This window comes from Scleropages formosus, chromosome 4, assembly GCF_900964775.1.
Source record: "Scleropages formosus chromosome 4, fSclFor1.1, whole genome shotgun sequence".
NCBI lineage: Eukaryota > Metazoa > Chordata > Actinopteri > Osteoglossiformes > Osteoglossidae > Scleropages > Scleropages formosus.
In genome coordinates, this window is record NC_041809.1 from 21,307,068 (window position 1) to 21,335,000 (window position 27,933).

Genomic DNA, 27,933 nt, shown 5'->3' on the forward strand with positions numbered 1-27,933 from the left:
ATCCCTGGATGCCAGATGAAACGGAAGCCACTAGGCAATCGCATAGATGCACTTTCCACAGTGATGGGCTATGGGGACATTTTGTTGGAGAATACAAATGAAACCAGAAGTGTATTTGATACACCTGAGCCATATTTGTCCAGTTTAGTCTATGCCTGTTTGCTCCATTACATAACAAAGGGGTAATATTACATTTAGCTGATGCTTTTCTCCAAAGCAATTTACAATGTTGAGCTTCCTGCAACTCTTTACCTATTTATACAGCTGGGTAATTTGTACTGGAGGTATAAGGGTAAGTACTTTGCTCAAGGGTACTACAGCTGGAGGTAAGGTTCAAACCGGCAACCTTCAGATACAAAGGCAGCGACTCTAACCGCTACTCTCTCAGCAAGACCCTGTAATTACAGTATAAGGACAGACATAATTCTGGATATTTGATTTTTGTAATGCCAAAGACTAGAAAGAGCATGGGGAACGTTGCTGTTACAGGCAAGGCTGCTATAATCATTTTGTAATATTTGTGTGTGCAGTCGATATGCTGCTCTCAGTCTGGTTATTTGCTTTGGGAAACATGAATTCCAATGTTCAGAACAAACTAAAAATATACTTACTCAGCTCTTATGAAATCGTTCCTCCTCAAGAGAATTATCTACTTGGATGGGCAGCCGTATGATGGCAGAATCATAGATAAGTTGAATAATTAAATATGTCCTGCAAATATGTTCCTTTTCTCTTCTGTCTCATGACCCAAAGTCAACACAGGCAGATTTTAAAATTCGGATTTTTCTCACTGAATGTTGCAGGCATACAGCCATATTAAAATTTGTTAAATGCTGCAGGACAGTCTGTTACATGTAAGTTCAAATACTGAAGAACGTTTCACAAACCCTTCCTTCTCGAAGCAACAGATCACTTAGAAAATGTAGGTGTCCTGATATTCAGTGTGAGATTTAATTCAGGGCATAGATTTAATGCAGGAAGATTGCGGAGCATGATTTAATGTCCCACCCACTTACTGGACGTACATCTGTCATCTTCCTATAATGTCATCGGTTTTTTTTTGTAGGGCAGCTGAGGCACAGTGAAAGTCTCATGTGCCGGCAATAGAGCGCTCGAGCAGTCAGAAGCTTCAGAACACGCACAATATACTAAAAAAATCAGATGAGAATATTGATGTATGTATCAGTTTTATACATATAAACATAGTTAATCTGTTATGGATCTGACACACTTTTACCTTTTAAATAGGCATCCTTCCATCCCAAACGGGTTATGGATTTATCCATCTGTCTCTTGCGTTATTTCCCAACTTGTTTTTCAGCAGTGATTTTTCACGTTATTTTTTAACTGTATTCATTTACTTTGCTGGTTCAAAGAGGGGGCTGTTCTTATTCTGGGTCCTATAGCAGGCTGCAGGAAAAGGCCATCGCTCTCTCTCCCCCGCCGCCATCACCTGCCACTCTAGCTTCTGTCTTTGCAGTGGGTTTACCTTTCCGGTGAACTCCTATAATAGAGGCTTGGAGATAGTTTGACGAGTGGATGGCAACAAAGTGGGTCTTCCACGGGGGCCCATGAATGAGCTGACAGACCAGGGTGAAAGTGAAGTCGCTGTTAGGCCAGATATTTTTGGAGATGATAGATTTGTATAGCAGCGAAATTCCTCTTAACAGAAGAAAGACTTTGACACTTGTTTAAATAAAGTTGCCCTGTTTTTGCTGCCAGCTTGCGTTTACAGGCGAGTTAACAGAAAGTGTGAATGATGAAAGGGATAAATAGGAAATTTTCCCACAACTCTCAGGCTGTGACTTTCAGTGGCTTCAAATCTGTCTTGTTTGTTACCCATTTTCAAAATGTCTTTTCTAACACTTGACCAAAATTGCCTCATTGTTATGCTATCAGAAATACAGACAAACAATCACGTCCACGCTTCTATCTACATTCAGATTTTATTTCTCAATTCATTTCCTTGGCCTATATATTTTTGGCTGAAAAAATTATGATGGTTCGCATGGCAACATTGGAACAAGAGAGAGCTTGCCTTGTTATGTAAAAAGAAGAAGATCCTCAGCGGAGATTGGCTGCCGCACGCTCCGCGCGTCTTTTGTGCAACCCTGAAAATCATGCGCCGATGCAGAGCTGAAGGGTTTAGAAGACACGGGGGAGTGTCTGAGGGCTTTGTTTCGCAATACGCCAAGCTGCACAGTGCTTAAAATGCTAGATGTGTCAGGATTTATTGCCGGCAAAAATAACAGGCTGCGATTATGTGCCGCGGTAACATTGGACTGGAACACAGAGATTGAACCTGTAGGGATGCAGCACATCTTTTCGCCGTAATCGCAGAGGCTGTCCACATCGGCCCCTTTCAGGGATGCTCTGGCATGCGGACTTTGCAGGCTGTGTTTACGCGGGGACTGTCTGCTGAACTTGAGACCCAATGAAGTCGAATCACCTGAATTCCTTCGTTCGGTTTAATTATTTATGGATGTGCATGACATTTAACCAACCGCTGCCTGCTTTGAAACCTCTGGTACCGAGCACTTGTTTCTCCCATAGGTTAACAGGCTGGCAGAGACAGTCTTGTTACGGACTACATAGCAAATGGCATGGCGACCTACAGTTGACATAGCACTGAGCTCCGTATCTCTCGTTATGTGTGACTGGAGATCTGCAAGCAGTTGGGAGGTGCTTGTGCTTCAGCCAAATGAGATTCTCTGGTCGGTGAACATCCAGTGGCCCCTTTCAGAAATCATTCAAACCCAGATATTGGTCGCTCCTCAGCAGGCATCTGATTGTCTATCATTAATCTCATGCTGCGAGCATCAAAGGCGGACTCTGGGAGGTCACTTTGCAAACACTGTGCTGAAAGGCATATGGCACCGCGAACTCTTTGGGTTTGCCGCTGGCGCTGAAATCAGCGTTTAGAAATAGCCCAGAGCAAGGTCAACAGAGCCTTCGCCCTTTGTCTCTGCAGCCAGTTTCGTTTTGATTGACTACATGCTGTAAGTTCTTTCTTTGTTTTGTCAGTAATAATCTTGAATCCTACCCACAAGCATTGAAACAGCAGTATCATGGTAGAACGTGACAGGATCAGAAAAAAAGTTCCTCACCTGAATCGTCAGATGTGCTGTAGGTTAGATCATAAAGCTTTTCCTGTCAACCAGTTGGGGAATGATGATGGGTGAATCTGTAAAAGCTCTTGTATCCAATTCATCAAGCAGCAGAAGCTGCCCAGAGCAAGGTCAAAGAAAGCCCTCCTTCGTAACTGATTTATCCTAACTCTGAAACAGGTCCAGATGCAAACAGCTGCTATACAACACGCTGAGAAATCACATTAAATTCTGCTGTAGTGTTACAATTGCAGCAGCCTTTGAAGGCCTTCATTCAACACTGGACTAGACAGCTGTGTGGCCAGGGATTCCTCTGGTAGAAGTTTAGTATCAGACCATTATCCTTAAGAAGGTCATGGAGTCAGACATTTCTTTCGTGCTTCGACTTTTTGAACATTTTGTTGTGTTTTATTTCGTTCTTTCATTTTGGATTGTATGGAAAATAGCCAGGATGCAAGGAGAAGGGCAGCCATCCTACTGATCGCTATTTAGCTGGAAGCAATACAGTTTAGGTTTGGGAGCAGCTTGTCCCCTGGCAAAGGTGATCAACTGCAAGGCTTGTGAAGCAGCTGGTCAAATACCTTTCCTACCCCTTATACTCTTGGCCGGAGGAAATTTTGTCATTCAGTTTTTCCTTCTGGTTGCCTGGTGAAATCAAAGTGTGACTTGACTGGAAGCCTCTTGTTTTTTTTTTTTTCTCCCTCCCCAGCATGTAAAGGTGGAAAGAAGTTAGTACAATTGGCCTGCCGTGCTGGGCTTTGAGTTTTGTCAGCTTGAGCTTCAAGGACCCTCACAGGGTCTTTCCTGGGAAGTGACTTCAGCAGTGGAGAGAAGGTAAACAGGTCAAGCTGAATCATTATTGCACAGACTGCTGACCGAGAAGCTGAGATCAATGTTTCTGGTCACAGAAGCTGAGTTGCAAAGAATCATGTAGCAGATCTCCATTCCACTTAGGATGTTTGCAGCAGGATGCCATAGTGAAAACTCTAATTTCCAAGAGATAAAAAAGAAAAGGATCATTAAAAAATGTGATTTACGATGACTTGGTAAGACAACTGAGTTATGATACATGTCACATACTGCAGCAGTACTGAACTACTTCTTAAGAGATTCCAGAGAGCCCCCATCTAACACTAAGATGTTTCAAGCACTGTCCACCTAGACATCTCCTTTGTAATGTAATTAAACAGTTTGTGGCTCCTACGCTTATAATCCCAAATGATCAGTTGTTCAGCAATAGTCACTTACTACCCACCTCTTAGACACCTCATCATAGTCCTTCTGCATCCAGATATGTTGCTGTCGTTATTAGATTTTAACTAATATTTGAGCAGTGCTCTGGAACCAAGCATCTCATGGCTTCGTAATGATCATGATGACACTGAAGTCAGTTTTGCATCATTTGTTTCCATGCATTGTAGCAGTTTTGAATCTCTGGGAGGCAAGATAGGGTTGTTTAAGACAGGAAAATGAGTTAAGCTGCTGTGTTGAGTCACAGTGTGCCCTGTGTTTACTGATAATTGCAGGAATCCCAAGCTCTTGTTCATGGGTCTTTGCTGCTTCACTACCAGTGGGTATTACTGTTGGAAAATTACGATTACTTATTTAGGAGACACTTTTATCCAAAGTGACTTCCAATGAACTTTATGTAGTGTTATCAGCCCACATCTTATTCACCAAGGTGACTTACACTGCTAGATACACTACTTACACTGGGTCACTCATCCATACATCAGTAAAACACACTCTCTCTGTCAGTCACACACTATGGATGAACCTGAACAGCATGTCTTTGGACTGTGGGAGGAAACCAGAGCACCCAGAGGAAACACACGCAGACACAGGGAGAACATGCAAACTCCACACAGACTGAGTGGGGATCAAACCCACATCCTCTAACACCCCCCAGACGCTGGGAGACAGCACACTACTCGCTCTGCCACCGTGTCGCCAGGGGCTAAATTTTCAGGGGCTACATCACACACCATCCACACAAAACAGATTCCTCTACACACCTTCATCCTTGCTCACAGCAGGGTATGGTAAAGGTTAGGTTTTGGGTGAAAGTGGAGATTGAGGCAGAAATGGCACAACGTGGGGAGGAGCTGAACACTACAAGTATTAAAGCTGCTCTAGATGGAATGTCTTCAAGGCTTCGTGTCAAAGGGCCCCACAAAGTGCAACTATTTTTTCCTTATTACTTGCTAGTACAAAAGATTGAGTCGGGGTATGGGTGTGGTTTTCACCACGTCCACAGATTTGTCACTCATGATTTCCAGAAGTGCTTTACAGCCTGTATAATCACCTGGCAGACAATTCTTCCTTCAGCCCATAACAGAATCAAGTCCCATGTGATTGTTCAGAAAGTTCTGAATGAATATGTTCCTTTAAAATCACTGTGGTATGACATGAAAGGAGACTCTTCTTTTGAGAGCCGGGGTGTTAGAAAAGTAGGTTAGATGCAGCCTTTCTTGAGACTGAGGGTATTGACTTTTAAAAAAAAAAAAAAAAAAAGGAACAAAATGGGCAGCAGTAAGATGTCCTCTGTTGCCAGTAAAGTTCCTGCTTACTTGGCATCAACTTATCCAGGTTTATTTGTAACTTTACACTATACCCAATTTCCATAGTGGAAAAGGTTTTTTTTTTTTCTTTTTTTTGTTTTTAGGTGCCTTGTCCACAGGTTTTACAGGAGGTTGTCTGAATGGATTTGAACCCAAGATCTTAGACCTCTCTTTTCTGAATTCTGGCTCCCTTTTCCTCTACCCCACCTGGTGGCAACTCCAGTTTGCAGAGTTACAGCAGTGCAGGCATCATATTCTCTCTAATGGACCCTCTATGTAGCATAACCTGGTTGAGGGGCCACCCCAATATTGCAGGTATTTCTCAGGTCCATTAAAGCATATCTGCTCCTCGTCTTCCCACGGCTGTTTCATGGCCATCCAGCTGCCCCCTGACTTAGCCCCTTCAAAGCAGGGGTCTGGGGGGCCACATCCCTTGCTTCAATGGACATCACGTCACTGCTTCTTAGGACATTATAGCCAGAGGGATGAAAGGAAGAACCTGCCTTGGGCCTGCGGTGTCTCGAGGCTATTACTGATAATCCCCCTTCTGTGGGTAGCCCACCGCGGGGAGGAGAACGGGATGTTCGGAGAATTCTGTGCTACAAAGAGACGGCAGTTCTTAGAGCTCTCAGTATATTGATAGGCATTCTGAGGTTCCACACTTTTTCTCTTGCATATGTAACCTACACACTTCAAAAATGTTAAAATGGCACACATTTCAGTGAAATAGTCTTCGATTAACACTTCACTGAGTCATTCAGCCAGACTTTGAAATGTTTTCTGAAAATATACTAATATATCAAAGGGAAAAGTTTGAAGCACAAAGCTTGAGGGAGAAAAGGGTGCCCCTAAGTTAAGTAACATTATACCACTCCATATGCATGCTGTATTGCAAAATACTGGCACATCAGAGGAATATTGTTGTATTTCCAAACCAAGTATAGTACAAAAAGGTGTTTACTGGGCTTTGGTACCCAGTTCTAGGATTTGCAGCCTCCATCCCCAGCAACGGAGTAGCTTCTCAGTATAACAGCTCCTTTTATCTAATCCTAACACACAAATGTGAAACTTTGGAAATTCAAGGTGAGTTTCCCTCAGACCTGTTTTGAAATGTCACGCCTTTGACTGTGCAAAGACAAGGAGAAGAAAGGCATGTGCTTGACAGGAGGGTTTGAAAGACCTCCTTCCTTTGCTGCTGCTTTGCTTGGGCTCCTGCTCCTCTTTAGCCTCTTCTTGAGAAGGCAGCGAGATGGTGGGTGGAGGCCTGCTCTTTCCCACGGGTGGCAATGGCCGAGGGATGCCTTTGGTGTCGTCGTGTCGATGCCGTGCTGTTTCATGTTAGGCTGACTAAGAAGGCAGAACCCGGACACAGCCTCGAGCCACAGCTCCTTTATCAGTCTACGCTACCCCAGTGTAGGGCACCAGAGTGGATCCAGGCACGAAAGACCTCATGACCCTACTCTTCAGAAAAGTGCTCTGTCTTTCCTTTGCTCCATCTCTCTCGCTCACTCTATGTGTGGGCAGATATGTTGGTGCATATCTGTGTGTTTGTGGGCACAGGTGAGGACAAGATGTTTTTTGTGATTGTGCTCTTTAGTCTGTAGTTTTATCATATACCAGGGTTTAGGAGACATGTCTGGAAGTGGCTTTTGTGTACGTGAGTGCGTGCGTGCGCGCTTGTTCTTTTGTTCCGTTTTTATACAGTGCCCAATTCCTGCAAGAGCACATGTTAATAGGGAAAGTGCTTCTCTGGTGCAAAAGTCAAATGTAACGGCACAAAGGCAGATGCCGCTTTTAAGGGCTGCGGAGGCCAGTAAATACCTGCCATTCGGCTTTATTTATTTATTTATTTATTGTATTTATTCACTTCCACCCTCCTGCTGGGCCCATTCAGCGGGCAGCGTTTTTACTGGTGCTCTGTTCCCCACAGCTCCTTTTTGGCTTTCACATCACACTCTGGCCCTCGCGCTCACAGCTCGGCAGCACACCGCTGTAACAGCCTTATTGAAGATTTTTCTTTTTTTTTTTTTTTTTCCTTTATAAAGGTAAAATGGCAGCCCCCTTCAACAGCCAACAACCATTTCTAAGATATTATTTATTTCGAAACTTTCTGATGTATTTGTTATGGGGGGGGGGGAAAGCCTCTTAATTTTTGCTGGCCCAGAATTTGGACTGTGCAGGGCTTTGATGCCCAGGCTGGGCTGCCTCGCGCGACTCTCTGGGTTTTGAACGTAAGAAACGGACCCATGTGCCGAACGTCTCCTCTGCTCCTGATTGGCAGCCAAAGCGGGGCTTATGATACAAACTCAGGGATGACGGCACATTTGTGGAGAAAAGCGAAGGTAAACAAGCCCAGGAGAGGAAGGAACAGGTAGAAATGAGTGCTGGATTACTGCTGTCCTTGCTTAGGGTGCATGTGTGGCCTTGGCTTCCCCTTTCAAAGGATGTCAGGCTACAATTATACTGGGGAGGCATGCCTTGGAGAACCTGGCGATAGCAGGTGTTTGAAGGGGGCGTCCGACAAACTTCTCCCGCCGGATTCATCCTTGCTCGACAAGTTTTGAGCGGCTGCTAATTGCTTGCAATGGGGGAGGTGATTAAGGGTATGATGTCATCCAGGCCATTTCTCCACTTTGTACCTCAGCCTAGCTTTGGTCCAGAATAAAATCTGGGACCCACTGGAGACCTCCTCCAAAAGCGCTGTGTTTCAAAGGGAGCCACGCTGGCTTTATTACTGCCTGCTCCATCACCACGCGCTTTAAATGGAACTACTGTCCGCTAGAACAGCTCGCTCACCACTGGTCCCTGGTCAATAACAATTATTGAGCAAGCTTTTTAAAATATACCTGCTTTTTACAGAACATGCGCTGGAAATCAGTGGGCAGAAATCTGCGCCCAGCTGCTTGTGTTCCACAGGGAGCTGGAAACAACAAAATCGAGGGGGGAAAGGCAAGGGCTCGGGGGCGTGGTGGTGCAGCAGGTTTTGCTGGGTCCTGCTATGTGGTGGGTCTGGGGTTCATGTCCTGCTTGGGGTGCCTTGCGGCAGACTGGTGTCCCATCCGGGGTGTGTCCCCTCACCCTTTCACCTTGCGCTCCGTGTTACCGGATAGGCTCTGGCTCAGCACGACCCTGCGTGGGACAAGTGGTTTCGGACTGTGTGTGTGTGTGCGCCAAGGGGTCGGCGATGGACATCTGTATGGAAGCAAGACAGATCTGAATCCCACTGCAGTGCAGAATGGTGACTTGTGGGAAAAAACCGTACAAGTTTTTGATCTTACATTTGACTCAGCCAGAGAGTGTGCTCTGGAGAATTACTGTATCTATAGTGCACACTTTGTCAGACAGCAAAAAGAAAGAATGATGGTTTTTTTTTTCCCCCTCTAATGTGAAATTGTGTTTCTTTGTACTAGAGATATAGTGGAGTGTATGATGCCGAAAATAATTGAAATGATTATACTCATTCCCAGAATGATCCCCTTTATAACCTGCAGAACCCTCTCAGAGACTGCTTGGCCAGTGATTTTTAAAGAGGACACTTAACATAACCTGAGGTATTGAATTCAGTCATTTTGTGTTCTCCTAATGGACCCACTTTTTCATTTAGAACATTTGTGGCTTCACCGGTAGGTTCTAGAGGCTGCTGAGTCTTAGTCCATGGGAAAAAGGACTATCAGTCCATGGCATGGTCTCTCTGGATTGCCCATATGAGATATGATAGTTGTATGGAGGTACACAAGGGAGGAAAAGCAGCAGGAAAAAGTCATTAGCAGTTGGACAAAGGGTGACGCTGAAGTTCCAAATCACTTTCCTTTAACTCTTTGAGCTGCTTTTGCTGTTTAAATGGGCAGATGCGGTGTGGGAATCACATTGTTGGTACATTATTTTAGATTCAGTGCTTGTTTATGGCCATCATGCTGGTGCAGCAGGACTGTTTGGGTGTCGGTTTGAATGTGGCCTAGTCTATATGGAGGTTGTATGTTCTCCCCAGCTCTCCATGGGTGTTTATCTATATGTGTGGATACTGTGCAATGCATTGGTGCCTAGTGATTACCTAGATAGGCTTCATACCACTGCGACCCTAACAAACACAAGTCTTTAACAAATGTGAGAATACATTTATAGGGGATTAAATCACACACACACACACTGACTGAAACCACTTGTCCCATGCGGGGGTCACGGTGAACTGGAGCCTCACCCGGCAACACAGGGTGCAAGGCTGGAGGGGGAGGGAACACACCCAGGATGGGACACCAGTCTGTCACAAGGCACCCCAAGCCGGACTTGAACCCCAGACCCACCAGAGAGCAGGACCCAGCCAAGCTCGCTGCGGCCCCGCGCCCAAGGGATTAAATGATAAGGCATAATTTTGTGTTGAATAATTTATTTTCTGTTTCTGACATCCTGGCAATACTGCTACATTCTCTTTACTCTGTCAGTGAACAGCTCTCAAATGAGATTGATGTGTTGGGTACCACTGGTGACCTCACTATCTTGCGATGCTTTTTTGAGTTGGATGGGAGGTGGAGTTTTGCTCAAGGCAAGACTATACCAAACCATACTCTGCTATACTGTACTACACGATAATGTACTGTACTTCCTAAAGCCTTCCCGATTCCAGCTGAGTGGGAGATGATTGTTTCCTGGACTTTCCTTGGTTCTTTTTTGCTACCATTGTCCAACACTATTTTGATATGTTCACATTTGAATGGTGCTCCGTTGTTTAAAAGTCCACTTTTTGTCTTGTTTGCAACTAATGTGTTGAAACTTTATCCCTACCATCCCTCCCTGTTCCCCACAATAGGTCACTGTCTATAATTTTGCCACTAGAAGCTTACAACCAAATTTGTCACATGTTCAAATTTGATCTGTGACCATGGAGTTACTTTGGATTGTATGCATGTGGAGAATGCTTCACCAGAGCTCATCTTTCAGTTCAATAGAAAGAAAACTTAAATGTAATGTCTTCTAGGTGGGGGAAAAACGTTCTTGGGTGGCCAGCAGAAAAAGTAGTCATATTACACATTTTAATGTTTAAGAAATGCATTATAAATTATGATTCATTATATAATACACTGTTGTATGTTAAATTATATATTTCACATGGGAAAAATATTTTTGAAATCCACAATGCAACCAGGGTGGCATGGTGGTGCAGCATGTAGCATAACCTTTTGGGATAAGTTCCTGGCTGCTGTGAACCTGGCTGGAACGAGAGCTTATTGGCATTGAGCGGGCGAGACAACAAGCAGCGGAAGTAGTAAATGGATTTAGTGAATGACACCTTGAATGCATGAAAATATTGATCGACTACAAAATATCAAATCTACGTTCCATGCTCAAAGCTTAAGGAATGAATGCAGAATGTCAACTCTAAGGTTGCAGAAGGCTCTCAAGTTGAAACTCAGCATCATGGTGGTGTACGTTACTTTAATTCTTAATGTACTGCAGCGAACATCTGAGGCAATCTTGAAATAAGTTGTCGCAACTTAGTACAGAAACTAGCTGTAGCTGTCAGTGCTAAAAATACCCCTCAAGGCGTTTCTGACGTGATCGCGTTGGGGAAGAGTACTCATGCCTGCGGTACTGAAATCCACTAGCCTGATACGAATACGCAGATGCAGAAGACATTTGGTTTCATACGGTCTTCACTAGGCCCACTTATCTAGTTGCTTTTGGTGCCATAATGATCGGATGTGCCCTCAACAAGCAACCTGGCCAGTGTCATTGTCTCACAGCTCATGTGTCATTTTTTATGTTCTTCAACTAATTAGAGGGCCTCTCATTCTGCGTGCAGCTCACGATTTAGCAATCAGACACATGCTATGGGGAAGCGGGGGGAAGAGGCATCTGGGTCACTGGGGCTGTAAGCACGGACCTCATGACCCATGACCTCAGAGCACAAATGGCAACTATAAGGACATTTCTCTCTGCCTCAATTTCGTGGGCATCCAATGGAGTCAATATGAACTAATGATCTTCAAGTAGCACTTCATGGCTCAGACAGTGTTTTGCAAACTTGTAATTGTAGTAGGAGCAGGCACTGCTATGTATGTATCTTGCAACTGTTTCGATTTACTACAGCAGGAAATAAACTTTCCAGAACATATTTGTAGATTGGAAAATATATATATTTTTTTTTAAGTTAGAAGTTTCTAATGAAGATTCCCTTAATGTGACCCTTCATTAATATGTATGGTGCTCTTTTGGCCACAAGTTATTGAAAAAACGACCAAGTGAACATGGTCCATCCGAACATTTCCATTCATTGTCCAGTCTTCATTTCTCTACCAACATCTAACTGCCGCTAATCTTAACACCTAATATCTATGTATGTATGCCAGCTCTGCATCAGCCAACCTTTTGTGTTTTTTGATATCTCCTGCTTTATTCAAATACCGTCACTTCTTTTCTTAGCACTTCCTTTTACTGCCTCTTTCTCCAAGCTCAGCTGGCAAATTATGATTCTCATTTTCTGAGTTTTTATGTATGTGTGCGAGTGTGCTTTGTTCTCTATTGAGATTAAATAAGAGATAGAGAGAGGTAAATATTGGTTTTGTAATCTGGTTCCCGCGGTTGTGTTGATTCAAGCTTAGCTCTTATCTGATTCTTTCAGGAGAAGATGATGAATCCTCCATACAGACTTCCAGCTGCCACTTACCTTACCACAGCGAGATCAGACTGTGCCACATCACCCAAACCCAGCAAACCCAGCCCTTGACCCAGTCTCTCCAGTTTAGTTTCCAGAAATGCTGCTGAATTAATTGGATCTTGATTGATCTTCTTGGCTTAGGGTAATTCGGTGGCCCAGCAGATCATTTTGACTTGTGAAGCTGAGTAGATGGGCACAGGTGTAAATCAAGATGAGGAAACCTGGGATGCTAGAAGTTTTTAGGCCAATAGGGTGTAGGTTTGTGAGTTGAAGACTCTCCTGGATAAGATCTTTGTGCCGCTATGCCAAAGACATTTGGTCTTTCTATGATCCCTGTTTGTCTCTGCTGTGTCATTGAACAGATTTCATTAAACATTCCAGCTCCTCTGTTTTATGTATCATAACTTTTTCCGAGTATCTGTGCTTGTAAGCACACGGCTGTGAACTTGTCCTTGTGTCTTCATGTGTTCAACGTGTGTTTTGGCAGCTGAGCTTCCGCTTCTCTGCAAGCCTCTTAACGGAGATAGATGGAGGAAGAAGTATGAGCTATCATCAGAAGGAGCGTAGAATCCAATTGGTAATTCCCAAGCAGTGAAAGAACAAGATGAAGATCAAGGAGAGCTGACATTTCCTCAGTGTTGCAGAAACAGAGAGTACAGTGTCATCAGTGTCAATAAAAATGAACAAAGCAACGAACAGCGGTGCTAAGAAAAGCCATGCATAATCACAGAAATGATCTCTGTGAAATCTAAATGTAGTAAATGGGGGGAAAAAGACTATGGATTAAAATCACAGTAAATCTGTGAAATTGCTTAAGGATGGAAATGGGAAGATGGTTTGTATTATTTATTTGAACATTTACCGGGAAGTTAAGTTTAAAGATGATTAAAAGGCAAATTTTAAAAAGGGAGGATTAAAACCTTCAGCACTCTTAACGACTTTTTGTTCCTTTTTGCCAAAGAGTGGAGGCTGCGTCTGACCACTGGAACCTAATGAGTACATTTGTCAATGTGGCATTTAATTGCATTTTCAGAGGAGTGCTTATTGCGTTATAATGTTGTTATCCGTTTTAACCGGCGCTAATTGCTTCACCACGTGAACGTGTTTGAGGCCAACACATTCTTCTAGTTTCTCTTCCTCTGGTTTGACGGTGACAGCACCTTAAAGAGATGGATGGAACGCAAGCAATCATCACTCCCATCACTGGGTCTGTATTAAAAATGCTATGTTAATGACTTCTTGTAGTCCAGTAGCACATCTCATGGGTTGTTGAGTCTGAGCAAGCTAAAGGGAGCGTGTTGGTTTCATTACAGATCAGATCACACAGTGCTCCAAGCCTTTGACCTTCCTGAGGTCTGCTTACCTCAAACCAGCAGCTGAGGTCTTCTTTCTGCCACACCTGGTGACCCGCGGGTAGCGAACATATTCTTCCCAAACTGTGCATCCTAGCAGTATCATCGCTGCACGGAAATACAGTGAGATGTGTCTCAAAGTGGGGAAAAAAACCTGTTGGTTAGCCTTCAGCTACAGTCTTAATGAGAAAAGCTGTTTGAAAAGCCTTTTCTCCAGGCCCTGTATTGTGCTTCTGTGGCTTCAGTGTTATGCTATGCAAATTTCCTGTGACTCATGGGTAGAGTGGAGCTCAGCCGTGTTCCGCTGGTTAGCTGCTTAGTTTCTTGTTTGCTACCCCAGTGCCTTTGCAAAGGGCCTGACTTCTGGGCAGCTGCTGTAATTTCATTATTCTGACAAGTTCAGTCGGAACAACTGCTGGAGATCCCTGGATCCTCATCACACAGGCTGTGCGGTCATTTGGCTTTATGTTTTTCTTTCAGTGCATAACTTCATGCTATTTCTGTCCATTTGAAATACACAACAACATGTTATTCTTAATTTTTTCCTTATTTATTTCTGCATTTTTGATTAAAAATTAATGACTTTTTTCACTTTTCTCTACAATACATTTGCAAGTAAATTATCTGCAGGACTGTAAAGATTATTTAATGAGTACAACAGAAGAGCATGGTAAGAAGTCCTGATCCGTCATCCCAGCTGCTACCTGCTTTTGTTATAAAAGCCGTGAGATTTGCCTTTACAATAAAGTTATACTGACTACCTGCAACAGGAATTATTACATTTACATTTATTTATTTAGCAGACACTTTTGTCCAAATTGACTTCCAGTGAACTATATGTAGAGTTATCAGCCCATACACCTTATTCACCAAGGTGACTTACACTGCTGGATACACTACTTTCAATGGTTCACTCATCCATACATCAGTGGAACACACTGTCACTCACACACTCTGGAGGAACCTGAACAGCATGTCTTTGGATTGTGGGAGGAAACCGGAGCACCCGGAGGAAACCTACGCAAATACGAGAAGAACATGCAAACTGCACACAGAATTATGACAGAGGGCTAAAGGATTGATATTATGGAGCATAGCACTGTGGGTTTGGACGGGGTGAAGAAGGACGCAGAGACAGCATTCATCTGGAGCAATTTATTCGAACACTGGTACCAGGGAAATAATGTTCTTGGTCCGAGAACCCCTTTTCCTCTTGAACCTGTGTCTACAGCCAACCTTCCCAGCCTGTTTAGCACCCCCAGGCTCTCTCTCCCACATACTGGTAGACACAGTCACCCCATCATTTTCTCCAGAAGTGCCGCCAGTGGTTGCACACCCACATTTTATGTTATTTCCCAGAATGCAACTTTTTACATTAGATAGGTTTCCCACCTAAAACAGTAACACGGGTCGTTACAATATGATTTCATTGTAGAATTTTTTTGTATTACATGTCCTAATTAATTCCAAGCACAGTTGAAGGATGCTGATCTTTCTAACAATATTGTTTATTGTGAATAGATGCTTATGGTTTGCTAATCAGCTGATCATTGGAATTGTTTATTGTTTCTAAAACATTCAGAGTGGAACACCAAGTACCGAAATGTGTACGCACTTCTGTTCAATAACCGCTTAAGAAAATAATAAGTCTAAAATTAATTTGTTGGTTCATTGTTGAATGTTTATTGTAATTCATCCTATAACTAATGTTGAAGAGAGGTTTTTGCATTCAGTGAGTGGGACACCCACGTAGTTATAAATAGTCAGTTGTGAACATAATGCACTCTTTGTATTGTTCTATGAGATGTGTGTCGCTTTGGAGAAAAGCGTCTGCTAAAGGAATAAACCTGAATGTTAACGTAAGCGGAACACCTCAGTGGTGTTTTATTCATGAGCTTGATTTTTTTGATTATGTTCGGTTTGGTCTGGTCATGATGAGCAGTTCACTTACGCTCATGGCTCTTCTCCGTTTCCCTCAACAGCTGCCATCTTGGATGACCCCATGGAGTGCAGCCGGGGCGAGCGCCTGGCCATCACCCTGGCCAAGGAGGGCATAAACCGAGCCACTAATCGCACGACCATGGGCAAGCTGGAAGTGGACATCTTTGAGCTCCTGAGGGACAGCGAGTATGAGACGGGAGAAACCAGTGAGTTCTGTGTAAATGGGCGAGCGGCGGGATGTTTGTGTCTGCGTTGGGGAGAGTATTTATTACTGTCAGGGAAGTGGTGCTCTCGTTCTCCTGTTACTACCAAGCAGCTCGAGAAGAAGGGAATTTGTTACTGTCAAGGGTCCTATTACTACTGAACAAAAGAAGGTTCCATTACCGTTGAGGAGAGCAGTTGAAATGGAAGTTTTATTGCTGTGATAGAAATAGAGGTGTGTGCTCTAATACAGGCAAGGGCAAAGCGGTGTGTGAGGTGTGAATGTTCTGCCTGTGTCAAAGAAAAGGAGTAATTCTGGAGTATTTCTGTGCTCCAGTGTGTATTTGCTCCTTAATCGCAAAGAGAGGTGACATCCTATCCAGGCAGTGCTTTTTAATAAAACGCAGAATTAAGAGATTCTGCGAAGGGATGCCTCCCTGAGTCTCCACCACCGCACGTCTCTGTGCGCCGTAGGAGTGGCAGAGGACAATAACCGAGATTGCTTTTCAAGTATCTGCCAATTTATTTCACTTGGAAAAATCTGCTGAATTCTTTTGTGTATCATGCTTAATTGTTCTCTTGTTCCGTTGTTACGCCATACTTTGTTCTGGATGATTTAATGGTTTCCTTGCATACCCCGTGCTAAATTCTTATTGTAGTATTCTTAATTGGTGAGAAAAACAAACATGTCAAGCAAAATCTGTAGTACAAAATCTGTTATTTCAGTAAATTCTCAGTGGAGCTGAGATAAAATTAAAATGACAATTAACCCATAGGCAGTATTCCAGGCAAAAAAAAAATAAAAAGGCCGAATATTATCGACATCCTGGAGGAAAAAAAAAAATTAATGGTTTTATTTCCGCGGGGGATGTGGTGGTACAGCATGTTTGGCCAGGGCCTGCTCTCCGGTGGGTTGGGGGTTCGAGTCCCGCTTGGGATGCATTGCGACAGACTGGTGTCCCGTTCCGGGTGTGTCCCCTCCCCCTCTAGCCTTATGCCCTGTGTTGCCGGGTTAGGCTCCGGCTCGCCGTGACCCCCGCTTGGGACAAGCAGCTTCAGACGTGTGTGCATGTGGGTTTGATTTCCATTAAGTGATGGGTTCTAAGCAGAAAAATTATTCTGATTATTTGAGAGATCCAGGAGACATTTACGTTTACTCATATAACAGACACTTTTCTGCAAAGCGACGTACATTTCCGAGACCAATACAAAAATCCATTAAACCAACTCAAGTAGAGATTTGGATGCAGAAAAAATGGTTCTTGAGTACAGTCAATTTGTGTCACGTCACTGTATAAACCGGTATACATTGCATGGGTAGCCACATAGAGGAGGGTTTTTACTTTTTAATTATTAAACAGATAACATACATGTGCACACTTATTGCGCTCATATGAAATTATGAAACTATAGAATAAAAATGCAGAGGAAACTTTGAAATTTGTTCCTTGCAGTCAGTATCCGGGCAGCTTTTCCTGCTGTAGGTGCCCAAGAGCAGACAGAGACTGGTTGTCAGAGCAGAGGATGGGCAGGGGGAAATTACGCACATTAGGGATGCAAGGGATTGGGGCGGGTAACAAGGCAGCTCTTCCTGCTCTCCGCGTCAGCTCGGCAGTTGTAATAATAGTGGGCTATTACAGACCGGGTGAACAGGAATCTGGAAAACAAACATTAGTGTATGCCTATTATTTCTTGATTATCGCTGCCTATTTATTATTTGCATAATTGATGTGGCGCAAACTTTTAACTCCCACGTCTCGAGGGCAAATTCAGAGGGCCTTAGGCTGCGGTAAATAGAAGCCCAAACCGCATGGGAAGTGGGGAATGAATTTCAATTTGAAAAACAATGAATGGAAATAAATTGCAGTTGTTTAAAATTGGTAACTCCCCCCCGCCACTTATTACAGAGGAAAGAGATGGGGAAGCAGCAAAATGAGAGAAGTGCTGCTTTTTGGCTGCTGCCGTCAAAGTTAAATGGGAACTGTCTCTCAATGGTGATTGACAGGTGCGGGGTGAACGTGTAGAGCTGCGCTTCTTGTGTTTTCTTTCATAGCCACAGAGGAGAGCAGAGTGTGTGGAATGCACAGGGTGAGACCGAGGGAGCCCTGGGTACTTTGGGATTAGCGGAGGTGTTGACAGGTGGAGGCCGAAGCATTTAAGAGCCCGTTCTACTCGTCACGTCTTTACGGTCAGTGCTTGACTTTCAGTGGCGTGTCAAACCAAGCGTCCCTTACCAAACAGTGAGTGTTCAGAAGAGGCCGGTCTGGGTGCTGGGCTGGTTGTGTGCTGGTTACGCAAAATGTGCAATAGCAGCTGGACTCGGATCCACGCGGTCAGTCACTTGCACAGCAACAGTCGTCGAGCGTTATTCAAGGAAAATGTTCATTTAACTGCTTTCCTACCAGTAATTATATCAGGGATTCCTTAGCGTATAAAATATTGCTGCATAGTGCAGTTCCTTTGCTCATGCTGAAATACCTATTATAAATCGCACTTCCTGTGTTTACTTTGGAGAGAGGTAAAACTTGCTTTAATTAGACCTCTAGCAAAACAGCACCAGGTAGAACTGGCCCCTCATTTTCATGATGCGTTCCGTCTGAAAGTAATAAAAAAATAGGCCTTGAACATTCCTAAAGGGATTCATTTATGAACAATACCAAAATAAAGTGAAATGTTTCCCCAGATGAATTTTTGTGCTCAAGAAATTGAGCCAGAGCCAGTTATTTTGCTACATAAGAAAGCGAACAATATTACCATCATTATGGAATATTATATTTAATATAATTGAAATACATTATATCTAAGATAGCACTCACAGTTCTGTTTCTTTATTACAATGCAAAATTTAGACTTGAACGTGACATTGAGAGACATGCATTTCAGTCACCGGCCTTCCTGTGTGTGCAGAAATTAGTAAGGCGTAAATAAGTAAGAAACACACAGTCATGTGACACACGATCACATGTAACAATGAAGAAAATTGGACAAAAAATGATGTGCATTAAAGCAACTGATTACACAAAGGTGACCGTAACATTGTGGACGACGGGATTTCGGAAATGGCACCAAAACACATACATCCCTATCAAATGTCTTTCTGTCTTTCTGGTGGTAACAGTTTATATGCTTTTGTTTGTGTCCCCTTTTTATTTCCCAGATGTGAGGTTCTGTTTTGGATCACAGTCAGTGCCATTTCTGAAATACTTTATATACTTTACACATAATTTGCAAATATCTTCTGTAGCCCAGAGGTCCATAATTCCATTCTTTTCTGGGCACAATTTGTGAGTATTGGTTTGAACCATCCCCTAATTACAGGCATCCCTCTCTTTATTCAAATCACGGTGTCCAAAAAACACAAAGTAGGGCAGTGTGTGAGTGAAGCGAAAGTGCAATAATATATAATGTAGTTGGCATATCTGCTTCCAGATCTCTCCATCAGTTGGTTTGTTCGGAATGAGAAACTGTTGCTGTAAGAGAGATGCATTACAGGAAGTGTATGGAATTCCACAGGTGTGTCTCCCAGCCATACTGGGCATGTTATTTAATTGAATAATTGATTGAATAATTGCAGAGACAGTTGTGTCCCCTCCCCCTCCAGCCCTACGCCGTGTGTTGCCGGGTTAGGCTCTGGCTTGGTGGGACTCTGCTTGGGACAAGCGGCTTCAGACAATGTGTGTGTGTGTGTGTTGTGTGAGTGAGTGAAAGAGTTTGGTTGATGTTTTTTTTTTTTTTGGTACCTATGTGCATTTTAGCAGCACTGCGCAATTTTAGAAAGTTGTTCATAATAAACATGATGTGCTCGCTGGATTCCTGCTTTGCCGATTGCTCATCCTGCAGATAACTCATCAATTGAAATGATAACTGGGAATTCCCCCAGAGCAGTGAGGATGTAAATGTGTTTTGTATTGTGCTGAAATCATGGTTTTGGATGGGCTGGAAACACATTATTATTTTTCCCCCATTTAAAATCGTGGAAAATAAGCTTCTGCTGTGCAAAAATTGAATATCCATGCTGGAATGGGTTGATTTTTAAAATTTTTTAAATAAAGGGATGCCTGTCCTTAACTGTTGTGGGTTTAGATGCTGAGTTGCTTCATTCACTTGATGTTGTACATGGTTGGAACAAATAACCATAGGGCATGAGGTCTGTAGCTAAGTACCCTAATGATCTGGTTTCTCATCAGAGGGCAGAAACGAGATGTGACTTTCTCTAAGACAAAGTGGAAGGACTTCATTCCAGACATGATGATATTAGACTGTACAGTTCTGAATGAACCCCTGTCCAGGTCTCACGAGTGCCTGGGGCTTTCCCGCACTTACATTACCAGGCTTCACAGTATTTATTTGCATAGCTTAAGTCTGCACCTAAGGGGGTTGTATTTTACATATGTCCACATATAATTGCTTTTTGCAGCTTTTCCAAAAAGGCAAAAACAGTTTGCCTGTTTGCTCCTCTCTGTGTAAAAAATTGCAAGCCTTGAAGAAGCGTTTGCCAATATTTGCTACTGACATGAACTGCATTTTGAAGAAGAAGAAGAAAGCAACAGTCCAGCATATGATCTGTTCGGTGATAAAGGGGCACGGCATCAAAAAACCTGCTTATTAGTTTGTTATAAAGCTTCCCTCTGAAGTGATTTTCAAGTTCAGTGGTGCAATAGCTTAGCAGCTACCCAGTAGTATAGATGTGAACTGGGTTTTACCTCCATAAATCCTGCCCTAGTGGCTTATGGAACTTTTCTTATGAATTGAGTTGAAGTGAAAGGAGCTGAATGAAGCTGAAAGGAGCTGGAGCCAAAAATGAAATCAAACAGCATTCGCTCATAATGGAAAGAGGATGGATCTGTGGAAAGCAAAAAAGTAAAAGGAAAACATACTTAAAAGAGGAAAGTTGCAGCTGTTGCAAATGTGAGTGAAGCAAACGATCAGGTTAGTGGCATTTGAACTTGACTGAGAGTGAATCAGGTACAAGAGATCTCTGTTGTAACTGGGGCCAAAGCTCTGTTATTGATAATGGCCTTTCCATAAGGCACTATTCCAGTCACTCTTCTTGGCCTTGAAGAGCCATCAAATATCAGCAGTACCTGAAGTGGACTGGGTGTCTGTTTAACTTTGCTCAAAGTAAATAGGCTAAAAGTGTTTATCAAACTGTGTTATGGAGATGGAATTTGAGTGTACAAGTTGCCTAGATGTTTGTCCACATCAGGATCCCTGCTGCCTGCCTGCACTAGAACATTCAATTTTAATCCCATCTGACACCATGGTCTCAGAATGTGGGCAATGTCAGACGCCTTGGCTGAGATCTGTTTTTCACTCGCAGTGCATGAACATGGCTTTGTGGGAACTCAGGAGATTTCTATTATTAGACTTAGTGTCACTGATTAATTGTTTCATTTGAGCATCCCCTAATTTTTCAGTTTTCAGTGTATGACTTCAGTTGATCAATCTGTATTGATAGAGTATATTTCTTTTTTTCCTTGGTACTACTACTCCCACTCATTTATCACAAGTCTAGCACTGCTGACACCTCACCTGTTCATTCAAATCATCATAGTGGCACCATAACACAACATCAGTCTTTATATCCAGTGGGATACACTGGACAGGACAATGAGAAGCAAACATCTCATAGTTCTCAGTACAGTTTCTTTTCTTCCTTTCAATATGTTAAACTTTTTTTTTTTCTTTTTTTTTTTTTTGGTGGATGAATCAATAATGCAATGGAATGATGAATATTTAAAAAAAACAAGTACAGTTACAACAGCTCCCTTTCCCTTGGCAGGGATGGGTTTTTAGGTAATCTTGTAGCTCTAAACTGCTGTATATGTATGCTTTGGGTCCAGTGCAACTTCAGAAATAGTCATAGCTAAAGATATCTGGGTAGTCTCGAGAGGGTGTGCAGGGAGTGTAGAACTAAATAGAAGAAGACCTGTTCATTCCTTTGGCACCTTTGTTTCATAGTTTTCAGCACAGGACAGTGAAGACATTTTTTTCCAGCTCAGTGCACCAATGTGCACTAAGAAGTGATGACTCATTGGGTTCTGTGGTCACAGAAGAGGTGCTTGTCTTTTTGGGAAGCGAGGCTCCAGTGCAGTCCTGCTCGAGTGGCTTCTGCTGATCCTGCTCCCATCCTGAAGTCTCCTGAGTCAGCTTTTGGCAAGGGCTTCCTTGGTGATATCAGTGCGTCTTAGACCTGAGCTGACTCCCTGAACGTTCTTGTTTGCTCCATCAGACCCTAAGAATCAGGACCACCTACCTCTGCAGCGCTCCTCCACCCAACAATGTTTGACACCTTGTTCACGTTCTTCCATTCTGACAGTGTGCCAGATCGTCTCCAAGGGTGTGGTTGCTGTCCTGGGCCCCTCGGCCAGCCCGGCTTCCAACTCCATCATCAGCAACATCTGCGGTGAGAAAGAGGTGAGTGTTCTAGGGGCTATTCTGTGGTAACCTGGGGTGACATCATGTCTCGATTGTGAGCTTCAGAAAAGACTACTCTTCACTTAGGTCGTAACTGTGGGAACTGAGGCACTTGGATCGCTGTTTTCTTGGAAATGTCCTGACCCTCTATTCACTGTTGTCAGCATCCTAAAAACTGTTGTAAAAACTGCCCATTTTTTTCCTGTTCAATGTAGCACCCTGTGATGGCTTCACAGGATCAAATGTCCCTGCTGTGCTCCATACTGAGAACATTTCAAACTTATTTCAGCTGTTTCTGTAAGATATAAACTCCCTCCCATGAATGGTTGTTTCCCCCCCCCAGAATATCCACATGAAATAATAATGCTCCTGAAAAGCAAGATTCTTTCTCTCCTACAGCTTTGTGACTCTCTGTATTCAGCTGAAGTATTCCACTCAGGCACTGCCACTGGACTGAGGAAACAGAATGTTTTTTCAGCAATAAAGTACATCATAAAAGGTTCAGTTAAGAAATATAACAGTCCTTGATCCTCGCACTAGTTCCTTTTTAAAAGGTCATTGTTTCCTCTTTTCTTGAATCTCATTCTGTTTTTCTCTTTCTCCCTTCTGCAGTTCCTTCTTTTATCATCTTAACATCAATTGTGTTGTTTTAATAAAGAGAAAACTAATAAAAGGAAAATCAAAAAAATCTGTCATGTCCGGATCATGCATGGACACAAGATGCAATATCCAATCATATGAATATAAAAAGCCATCGACACGTGTCACTATCCCTCAAGTATAAAGGGTTACCAGTGTTATCTTAATTTTTGATGTTTAAGACTATGGCGTATTATTGAGGTACAAAGAGAGAGGAGGCTCATTTGTGGTGACTCACATGTCCCTAACTGGTTGTTCTCAAAGAGGTTTGCGTCGCTTTGGAGAAATGCGTCTGGTAAATAAATAAATGTAAATGAAATGTAAATGTAAATGTGTTGTCGTTGACCAAAAACACAATACCGAAAATGGAGGGCCAATTCCAAAGTCAAAAAAGTACACGTGGCAACACCCTTAGCCATGTAATTATACATTGTAATTTGTGTTTCCATGTTGCTAAGAGATGATTGTGGTCACTTGAGCTGCAGTGTTCTTTTAAGCTGAAAATAGAGTTTGATGTTCCTTGTCATAACTGTCTGTTTCAGAATACAGTAAAGTCAATTTAGCAGAAATTGTGAGATTGGCATAGTGTGTAAAGCAAAAAAAAACCACAAATCCTCACCATATAAACCTTATGGGGAATGCTACTATGTGTGTGAGCTTACAGAAAAAATAAAACACCAGTGCACACCATACAGGTCTGTAAATGATAATATGCTTTTCCCTTTGCATGAGGGGGCATTTGGAGGTGGTATGAGTGATGAAACTCACTAACAAGGTAATTTTGCTAGATGTGCTGGCATTATGTAAACTGTAATGTTTGTCCCCTTCTGTCTTGTGCCAGTTTTTACCCTTATAACTAAAGCTTGTAGACAGGATTTTCTGAAATTGGTTTTCATGCTTTGAGATGGAAATGTAATTCTTACTCATAAGAAAGGTTACATTTTGCTTAAGAATTTGCCATACAATTGTCATCACAGTTTTACCTCAAAGGCTCATTGTAATGCCTGCCGTAGAGGAGCACCCCATGTCCATGGTAGGCTGAGAGTCCCTTTTGAATGTAACTATCACTTCAGTTCATTGCATTCACATTTATATTTATTAATTTAGCAGTGGCTTTCCTTCAAAATGATATACAACTCAGGATAAACAAAGTGCATTTCACAACAGACAGAGAACTGTAGGTACAGATACTTGATTTTCACAGTTCGTTTATATTGCTTAAGTAGCTGCCTATAGAAGTGAGTTACACAGGAAATACAGAGATGATTGTGACAGATGGTGTGATGCAGATTTATACAATTTATGTGGCTGTTTAGATGTCAGAAGAAAAGTGAGTTCGAATGAGATCTTTTTTGAGACCCTTTTTGAGTGCTGGAAGGGTTTCTGCAGTTCTGAGGGACAAAGGAAGCTCGTTCCAAAACCAAGAACTAGTGGACTCTCAATTTTGGATCCTTTTGAGTGGAATCACCTAGCGACCAGAGATAAAAGAGTGCAGTGTTCTTGTTAGGATAGTGGGGATGATCCTTTTACTGTCTTGTAGGCCATAAACAGCTTTGAACTTGACAAGGGCAACTTGTCAAGAGGTGAGGTTGGGTCAAGAGGAGAGGTGTGGGATAAAGTACTGTACATGGTATCAATTTTACAAGTCAAATACAGATTGTGCCATGGCATTCTGGATCAGCTGGAGAGGCTTGGTGGAAGTTGCAGTAGTAGAAGACAGAGGTGCCCCCATAGCCTGGACCTATAGTGTGTGGTGTGAGACAAGGGCAGAGCCTGCAGATGAGGTTATGACTTAAATGTGCTGTAAAAAGCAAAGACTTGAGTCAATTGTTATTCCCAAGCTCTCTTGTTTCATATAGTAGATAAAATTTGTGAATTTTCCAAGTTTGATAGAAAATTCCAAGCAGGGTGGATGGACCTGCTGGGACATGGTGTATCTCTGTTTTGGAAAGACTGCTGTAGATGGTGGTTGGACATCTCAACAGAGATTTTGGAGAAGCAAGTTGCAATGCTACAGGTTTCTTCTATGTTTGTTGAGGGAAAAGAGAAAAGCTGTGTATCATTAATTGTTAAGAGTATATAAGCACATTCCATCAGATTTACCAGTGAGGCACCCCTTAGTATGTAGTTTTCAAGGAATCAGCCTATGAGGCATACTTTGGTCAATAGCTGATGTTGGAATTGGAACCAATGGCTCACAACTCTAGTTTATGATGGAATCATCAAATTTGATATGTCATGGTGAATAGTTTTCCATAATCACCCAGTGAGTCTCTGTAGATATTGCCAATATTTTGGCACTCAAATGAGTCACATTCTGTTTTATATTAATACCATATGTTTTTGTTTAGGAATATTTGGAGTGTTTTCATTGTGTCTGCACATGGAAGCGATTCAGTACAGTTAGGGATAGGCATTTTAAAACATGTGTATCCAGTTTGAAATGCCTTCCAGCATGATGTGGTCTTTCCCTGGCATGCACTTAATGGTTTATGACAGTTTTAATCAAGTGTAAATTTTTACACTCATACATGACATTTTTGGCTTTTACTGAATGTTTTATTAATGAAAAATAGCTAAAAACAGTTGAATGCATTATTAGCTTGTACTTAACATACAATGGGAGGTTTGAAACAAGCCTCTTACATGTCATTGCCAGCCACATTCCTATCTTAATTCATGTCATGCTCTCCAAATTCAAGCCACTCTTCGAATCGGAAATCTCCGACCTCCTGATATTACACAGAGCTACCACCTGCTCGCTTGATCCGATCCCATCGTCACTCATACAGAACATTTCTCCGCAACTCTCCACCTTCACCTCTAAGATCATCAGCTCCTCGCTTTCCTCTGGCTACTTCCCATCTGCTTTCAAAAGTGCTGTCATTTCACCTCTGTTAAAGAAACCCTCCCTGGATCCCAACTCAGTCCAAAACTACAGACCATTTTCCTTCCCCTCCTTCCCGTCTAAAACTCTAGAGCGGGCACCCTGTGATCAACTATCTGAATTAATCACTGGGAACCATCTCCTCGATGGATATCAGTCTGGTTTCAAAATTGGTCACTCCATGGAGACAGCGCTTCAAGCAATGTGTGATACTCTCCAGTCGGCTAGAGCCACCTCCGCTCTCCTCGGTCCTCATCCTCCTTGATCTGTCTGCAGCCATTGACACTGTCAACCACCCAATTCTACTCTCCTCTCTTAGTCAACTTGGGATCAAAGGAAAGGCACTAAGATGGTTTGAGTCCTACCTATCTGACAGATCCTATCAAGCGGTTTGGCGGAGCTCCCGTTCTTCTCCTCTGCCTCTCTCAACTGGTGTTCTGCAGGGCTCAGTACTAGGTCTTCTTCTCGATCTACACCTTCTCCCTTGGCCCGGTCACTGCCTCCCATGGATTCTAATACCACTGCTACGCTGATGGTACCCAGCTCTTTCTCTCCTTTCCACCTAGAGCATCAGACATTTCTGCACACATTGCTGCCTGTCTGTCAGACATCTCTGCATGGATGTCTGCACACCACCTTCAACTCAGCCTCTCCAAAACAGAGATTCTTTACCTCCCAGCTGGCCCGTCCTCCTGTCATGATCTATCGATCAAACTGGACAACTCACTCTTTTTGTCTACCTCCTCAGCTAAGAGTCTGGGAGTGACGATTGGCTCAAGTCTATCTTTTTCTCAGCACATCAAAGCCATAACCTGGACCTGCAGATACATCCTGCGTAATATCCACAGGATCCATCCTTACCTCACAACTGACTCTGCCCAACTACTTGTCCAGGCCATGGTGACATTCCATCTGGACTACTATTTACAAGACTTGATCAACCACTACACCGCAACCAGACCCCTTCACTCATCTACTTCTGCCCGCTTGGTGGTCCCGCACATGAAAGGTAAAGTGTGGAGCTTTTCACTTCTGGCTCTGTTGTGGTGGAATGACCTCCCCCTCTCACTCAGAACTGCTTAAACTCTGTCCACATTTAAGAAGGGATGGAAACTCACCTTTTCTGGACTCAATTTGCCCATAACCTCTCAAGCTCATGTATGGTGTAAATGTTCATGCACCACAACTTTATGATAATGCCCAGACAAGCCTTTACTCAGCCGCTACTCCTGTATTGTTTGTAAATGTTTGTGTAACTTAAAAGAAAAAAAAAAAAAAACAAAATGGTAGGAAGGTGATCAGGAATCATCTATTCCGAGTTTAATGTACCTACTTGTGCGATGAACATTGGTGCATATAGTGGAAAGAAACAAATTAAATTTAATTACGAATCACAGGTCTGCAACTATGTCTCTCTTTCTCCTAATGTAATACATAAATTGTACTTCTGTGAGATCTACATCACTTTGGAGAAAAGTATCCGATAAATGAATAAATGTAAACGTGAATGTAATTGCCTATTGCATCAGCTTCTGAGACTGTCACAGTGTCAGGAATGAAGCAAGAGGCATAGTGGTTAAGGAGGACCCTGCTGTTGTACCCTTGATAAGGGCATTTCATCCAAATTAGTTGAGTACATATCTACATGTATAAATGGATAAAATGCAATAATGACATCTATAGAAGATTTTTTGGGTAAAAGCATCAAAATATTAAACACAGGAACAAAGCTGTGTTGAAAAGCAAATGCATCTTTTGTTCTGAAGTGTTTCTAGCTATAGCTAAGTTTAAAAAAAAGGTATTTTCTCTTAGTGAAAATCCACTCAGCCCGGTTTAAATTGAATATAAACGCAAAATGTAATCAAATAACAACAACGTGCTCCTTGGGGTCACTCTCTTTCCCCCTGGCTGCCCTTGAGGTGTGGTGCAATTTGTAAGATTACTCCACTTGGTCAAGCATGAGGAATCTGGAATGAGCCCTGTGCACATGGGAGCATCCCATGACTCACAGCAAATGAAAGTAGAACTAATTAACCAATGAAATCTCTCCTTGGGCTTTTTTGTTTTTTTCGTGTTTTTCATATCTGGGCAGCACGGTGGCACAGCGAATAGCGCTGCTGTCTCACAGCTCCTAGGTCGTGCGAGTGGATGTGGGTTCGAGCCCTGCTCAGTCTGT

The 27,933-nt window shown here is 42.8% G+C and overlaps 1 protein-coding gene across 5 annotated transcripts in view; it reads left to right on the forward strand.

Moving 5' to 3' along the window:
* LOC108936283 (glutamate receptor ionotropic, kainate 4-like) overlaps positions 1 to 27,933 on the forward strand; it is a 205,382-nt gene that overhangs the window by 108,663 nt on the left and 68,786 nt on the right. For all 5 annotated transcript variants that reach the window (XM_018755597.2, XM_029251579.1, XM_029251576.1 and 2 more), the window contains 2 exons: positions 15,655 to 15,819; positions 22,134 to 22,231. In XM_018755597.2, coding sequence (XP_018611113.2) covers positions 15,655 to 15,819; positions 22,134 to 22,231 — 263 coding nt within the window. The remainder of the gene's footprint in view (positions 1 to 15,654; positions 15,820 to 22,133; positions 22,232 to 27,933) is intronic.